The 6,125-nt window shown below is 38.0% G+C and overlaps 1 protein-coding gene across 1 annotated transcript; it reads right to left on the bottom strand.

The window, feature by feature from the left end:
• Positions 1-356: 356 nt before the first annotated feature.
• COI1 (RNI-like superfamily protein) lies at positions 357-5,482 on the bottom strand. The gene is made up of 3 exons (XM_022048276.2): positions 4,854-5,482; positions 2,281-2,752; positions 357-1,355 (listed from the first exon to the last, which is right to left on the bottom strand). The coding sequence occupies exons 1-3, from the start codon at positions 5,339-5,341 to the stop codon at positions 537-539; spliced, it is 1,779 nt and encodes a 592-aa protein (XP_021903968.1). The 5' UTR covers positions 5,342-5,482; the 3' UTR covers positions 357-536.
• Positions 5,483-6,125: the final 643 nt, after the last annotated feature.

The following is a 6,125-nucleotide window of genomic DNA, read 5'->3' as shown; positions in this document are numbered from 1 at the left end:
AAGGTGACTCGATTTAATCTGGACTACCATCAAACTCAAATTTCAAGAAATATATAAATACTTAAAATACAGCTTTATTGAACATTGTAGGGATTGAGCTCGGTGTGGTTTTGTTCAAATCGTATATTAGCAGGCTCTAGTCGTCCAAAATGCAAACTTTGTTTACACTCAAGTGATTTCCACTTTGTGTCGAGTCAAAATAATTACTTTCAAATATATGCACTCATGAACACAAAGCATCTGTAGATTCTAAAGAAGAACAAGGACAAATTCTGATAGAACTGATTTAGGACATCAATAGCAAGTCAAAATCTTGAAACTTAAGCTAACTGCTGTTGACAAGAGACGGGTTCCAATAGTCAGTAACCCAGCAGAAACCCAATTGCTTTTAGAAGTGGAGAAATCAAACTTATTACATGGCAAATGTCTGGAAATGAAATCTAAAATTGAAAACCCTTCTAACCAAACGCATGATGTTACATCAATCTATGAACAGGAGCTGAGGAGATGTGTGGGAAACAGTTTTATATACAGCTTTACGAGGTAAGTAAGGATTCTGTATCCAGTGGAATGACAGATGGTGGGAAATCTCTTCTTTGTCCAGCAAGAGAATAGTATGCAAGTATATGGGCTGGATGCTCAACCATCACAGGTTCACCGACTTGCTCAACAATCACATTTCGGGAAGGAATTAGCTCGATATTCCAAAATGGGCGAGCCATTACTAGAAGATCACGAGTTCCTGCCGATGTTACTCGATATCCTTGCACCCACAAATACCTCAGTGAAGCCAGTTGCAATGCTGCAGCGGCCAACGCACGCTCACTGAAGCAACAGCCTCTCATTTCTAGCTTTTGTAGGCTGGGGCATCCCCTTGAAAATTCCAAAAGCCCTTCATCAGACTCACCAACATAACCTAGAAGCATCCATCTGACGTTGTCACTGTATCGACCAATATAACCAAGGCCTACATCAGTCAAACCACCTGGTCGGAGATACAGAGCAAATCTTCTAAGCTTTTCACACCCCCTCAAAAGAGCTCGGACTCCATTATCAAGTGGCAAATCTGTTATCCTCTCTTCACGGTCAAGCAAGACAAGACGGAAATCACAGAGGTTTTTCAGGTAATTACCAATATATTCCAAAGAAGCATTAGTGATATCAGAGACGTAAACAGCAACATATTCCAATTCTAAGCAGCCCTGGGCCAAAGCAATTAATCCTCTCTGTGAAACTACACCTTCTTCATCCTCCATGCCCTGCTCATCAGCACCTCGCTCGATCCTAAGCCTCTTCAGTTTCTTACAGCTCCGAGCAAGAACTTCTAGTCCTCTATCTCCAATGACATTCCTTGTCTGTCAATAGAAAAGACATTTAACACCAGAGTTAAAGTTTCCTTTTTTTTAGCAGATTCGAAACACACAAAAAGGGATCCAAAAATGTCCTTATAGTTCTCCTACTCCTTAATTTTCTTGCCCTAATTTTTTTTTTTTAAAGTACAGATATAATTTTGTTCATAAACTCACTTACAGTGCCTAAAATCCTCGAACTGAAACTCATTTGTACAAAGAATTATGGGTTTACAGAAATTAAGATATAGCCTCAGGGCAGCATAAGCTCACAGGACACATACACCTTTTATAGACAAAAAGAAATAGTGCTATTTAAGTTTATCATTCTCCTGCAATTTTTTTTTCTTTTTTGAAATAAAAAAGTGTTAATCTCTTAACAAAGCACCAAGGGGGTGCAACCCATATACAAAAAGTATCACAAATTTGTTAAGTAGTCAATTATGTACCCAAAATATCCACACTGTATAAGTCATGTCCTAGAATTAATGACTAAACAAATGCAGCCACCTATCCCGAACCTTAAGCATATCATTTTCTTTCCCTTCAAAAACCCTCCTATTCCTTTCCTTCCAGACGATCCAAAAAACAGTCAATGGAATAAAGCATGTTATACTTCCTATCTTTTCTCCTCATACCCGAATCTTAAGGGTATCATTCTCCTGCAATTTGACAATCATATTTTTCCAAAGTTCACTAAATCACAATATCCAGGCACTATAACAAATAGGAGAAAGTAGTCAACAAAGTAAATTATCATACTCAGACATACAGATCAAAATGTCAATCAGAAAGATATTTTGTAAGATAAATACAATGACAAATCCCACAAAACATCATATGTATGTCTCTAGGAGTCCAAAGCTAAAAACAATTAAGGAAAACACACAACAGTTAACAAAATAAGAAAGAAATGGTTTACGACTGTTACCTCAAGAACTTCTAAGTTGGGGCACCTCTGAATTAAAAGACAATGATCCTCAGTGTCTAGCAATGCATAAAGGAGGTCCAACTTTTTAAGATTAGATGCAAAAGGAAATACTATAGGCATTTCATTCTTTGACATGTATGTTAGACCCAAACGGCATATTTTTGGGGGGAAGGTTACAGCTGAGTATCTTTCAGGTTGCATATTGAAGGAACCGCCACAAAATTCTTCTAAAGCAGCAGCAGCACGAAAGAAACCAACAAGGTCCAAGATTTCACAATCACTAATTTTCAAAGAAACCAAGGAGCGGCAATTTCTGGCTATGAGTTCAAGATCTTCGACATTGACTTTGATAAGATCTGTCATGTAAAAGTTTAAAGTCTCAAGAGCTTTGTTATGCAAAGCAATTTCATGGAGCCAATCCCCATCGTTCTCAACAATTGAAGTCTCTTCCAGAAACAAAGTTTTTAATTTCCTGAGAAGACATAAAAGGAAAATTAATTAGAAGTGGATGCAACAAAGACTCCTGAGATTGTTTGCCAGGGAAAAGAAAAAATAACATGCCAAATCTGCAAACATGACACATCAACTGCCCGTGAACAGATAATGTTCTTTGAGGTAAACCATGAACAAAGAATACCATATTTTGAGATGCATCATTAGTTAATAACAAACATAACTGAAAAGAACAGGACCTTCAGAAATTGCATTTCGCAAGTATTTACTGGTATAGTTTTCTCCTTCAAACCTCCAAGTGATGCAGTCACTTGACAAAAAAAAAAAGATAAATAAAACCCGCCCAGACAAAATAGAAAAGATACAGCAGCCATTCAGATAATATGCATGGATCAATTATCATTTAAAGGGAGAGAATAAATAATGAGAAAGATATCGCTATCGGAACAATTCTTAACTCTTTTCGTCCATTGTGATAAAATAACTATTGACTAGCAAAACCCATCTCAAGAAAGAGGAAACAAAAACTATTCAGCATAAAATATTAACAATCTTGTATTTAGATGCTATCTTCCTTCTTTTTTCAAGATGGTGACACTTACAAAAATTCTTATGTTTTGATAAGAATTTTAGTTATTATACCATTTCCAATAAAATAAAATCTTGACAAACTAAAACCTCTGACTCTCTAGAATCCCTTTTCAGTATATTCACTTCTAATACACTTTCATTTCACAATAATCAAGAACCAGATGCTATGTTATCAAAAACAATCTCTTAATCTAGCACGAAGAATAGCTACAGAAGCATGGCTATCATAATAAATCCCCTTTTAAGAGACTGACTCAATCTCTTCATCTTATTTGATGCCTGTTTTATTTTCAAGTCAGATATTCTTCAATGCCTTATACCCTAGAAAGCTGAGTTGAATATTCCCAGAACCTCCAAGTGATATATGACAATGATTTGTATAATCAGATGTCTTTTCCTCCATTTATCAAGCATTGGTTTCATGGTTCACATTGTAAGACATTTTTTTTAAATAACATGAGGTTTTCATTGTTCTGTTTCCAGCCTCACACAATCCCCTCTGCTCTAGAGTGGCAAGCCAGAAAGTCTACGCTCGAGACCCACGACTCAACTCTCCTCTTGGGATGGGCAGGGTTTCATATTGGTCAGACATTGTTACAGACAACTAGCATAATTTATCTAAGATATAAAGTCATCTTCCCAGCTGAAAGCAAAGAAGGCAGATTTTCCTTAGCAAGAAATAAGCACGACCTCGAAAGTTGAATTCTCTAAAACATATTGTCATTTGATCATTGACCCAAACCTACCAAACAAGCACGCAAATTGCTTTGCGTAAGAGGTTAAGCATAATCCTTCAATTAAAGGGCATCATTACTCCACAGTTATTAAGATAACTCTACAGCTTCCCCAACAAGGAACCAATCATTCTTTTCGAAAGAAACCAAAATTCACATAATCAATAACACTTGTGAAATTCTAGTTAATCATTATTGTGACTGAGGTAGTAAAGTTCAAAAACCAGTTCCATACAGGCATTTCCCTTTTTTTCTGCCAAGATAAGAGAGAGATGTGAATGATTAAGATGCTATCATAAACTACCATTCATGGTTCTCCCTTCCATTAATTGACAATGATTGAAATAGAAACCATAATCCATCTGTATTCATTGTAAACCATAAATGTCACTCCAATACCCAAATAGTAAAAGGTAATGATCATCAAACACAATTATGACGGCACAAACAAAAATCAAACAACTCAAAGTGAAATTACAGTTCCATATCTTCAAACAAATGAAATGCCAACCATTTTAGGAGCTGGGGCAAAAATCTTAAGTATTTCAACGAAGAAAGAGCTGAAAAAGAACTGCAAACACTAGACACATCAATAAGATGAACAAACATATGTACCAACGAAATTCCTTACGCACCCGGATGAGTAAAATCACGTAGCAATAGAAACACAACATATAAGGCCACATTAGTAAAAACCAGTAACCACCTACATAATCCCAACATCAACTCAACAATAATAAATATCAAAACATGACAGAGAATGAGATAAAGAAAGAAAAAAAAAAAAAAAAGCACCTGCAAGAACGAGCGACGGACAGGAGGCCATCTGTACTGAACCCAGAGCACTTATCAAGCTTCAAGACCTCCAGCTCGTCCTCTCTGGCCCGAGCCAACACGTTCAGATCCGAGTCGCTCACAATCATCCGCCGGAAATGGAGAGACTTGAGCCGCTTAAAAGAGACTGAGATCTCGTTGACCCAAGGAGTGACGTAGCCGCCCCAGTCTTCGGGTATGAGGTTGAACATGGCGGCTCTTGGCTTACCCTTGAGCTTAAGGGACTTGAGGTGGCTAAACCGGCGCCTGAGCCGGTCAGGCGTGGAGGTGTAGCAGAGAGCCATGGTTATGTGCTCCCGAGTCGCCGCGTCCACCTCGTACCACCGCCGGCAAACCAGCGATGCAGTGTCACGATCTTTTGGGTCGTGTACGTAGAGCATCACTAAATCAAGAACATCGTCTATCGTCACGTTACTCATTATTTTCGGTCTTCTATTGTTCTCCTCCATAGCTATATATGTACCCAGAAGAATTCAAATCTTTTTCCCTTTTCTTGATTTTTTATTTTTTACTCTTTTTGTATCATCGGCAAACTCTATCAGCAAACCCAACTCTCAAGAATGAAAAACCTGAACCCCAAAAAAATCTAACCAAACAAAAACCCAATAAGAAAAAATAAGACCAATAGCTAAGACTTCACTCTTAACATCCCAGGCCAAGGAAAAGAGAAGGTACTTGGATTGTCTTTTTTTTAATTATTTTTCTAGGAAAAACAAAGGACTACAGATCAAAGTTCTTTGATACGGTAAGGAAATCAAACTCTTCAAAGAATCAGCTGAAGACCCAGGAAATGGAGATGGTTTTTCTCTTTCAATACAAAAGACATTAAAGAGCAAAGACGCAGACCCGAACAGAGCAGACAGCAGAGAAGCTTTGGTTACACTTCACACATATACCAAAACCCAAAAACTAAAAGAAAGACATACACGACGAGAAAGAAAGAAAGATAGAAAGAAAGAAAAAGAGAAACAGAGGGTGAAAGATGTAGCCGATCCCAAAAATACACTGAAACGGTTCGGTTCCGTTTCTTCTCCTTCCACCCAAAGTCAAACGCGCGACAAGGGGCCAAAACTCCGGCCGGATCTCGGAAGTGACAGCGCGTGAATCGGGCGGGATTTGGAGACTAAGAAAAAGGGATTCCGGCTAGATCGAGAAACCGGAGAGCGAGAGGGCATCGAGGAAACAGCGAGCGGATACAAAGAACAAGAAGAAGAAGAAGATTACTAAATCAAG

This window comes from Carica papaya, chromosome 2, assembly GCF_054855325.1.
Source record: "Carica papaya isolate Zhongbai chromosome 2, ASM5485532v1, whole genome shotgun sequence".
Classification (NCBI taxonomy): domain Eukaryota; kingdom Viridiplantae; phylum Streptophyta; class Magnoliopsida; order Brassicales; family Caricaceae; genus Carica; species Carica papaya.
The sequence above is the reverse complement of the archived record's forward strand: the minus strand, read 5'-3'. Positions and strand labels throughout refer to the sequence as shown.

Coding starts and splice junctions, on each gene's coding strand:
- COI1 (XM_022048276.2), bottom strand. CDS start 5,341: ATGGAGGAGAACAATAGAAGACCGAAAATAATGAGTAACGTGACGATA. Junction 2,753..4,853: donor TCCGTCGCTCGTTCTTGCAG/GTGCTTTTTTTT, acceptor ATGTCTTCTCAG/GAAATTAAAAACTTTGTTTC. Junction 1,356..2,280: donor CCAACTTAGAAGTTCTTGAG/GTAACAGTCGTA, acceptor TTCTATTGACAG/ACAAGGAATGTCATTGGAGA.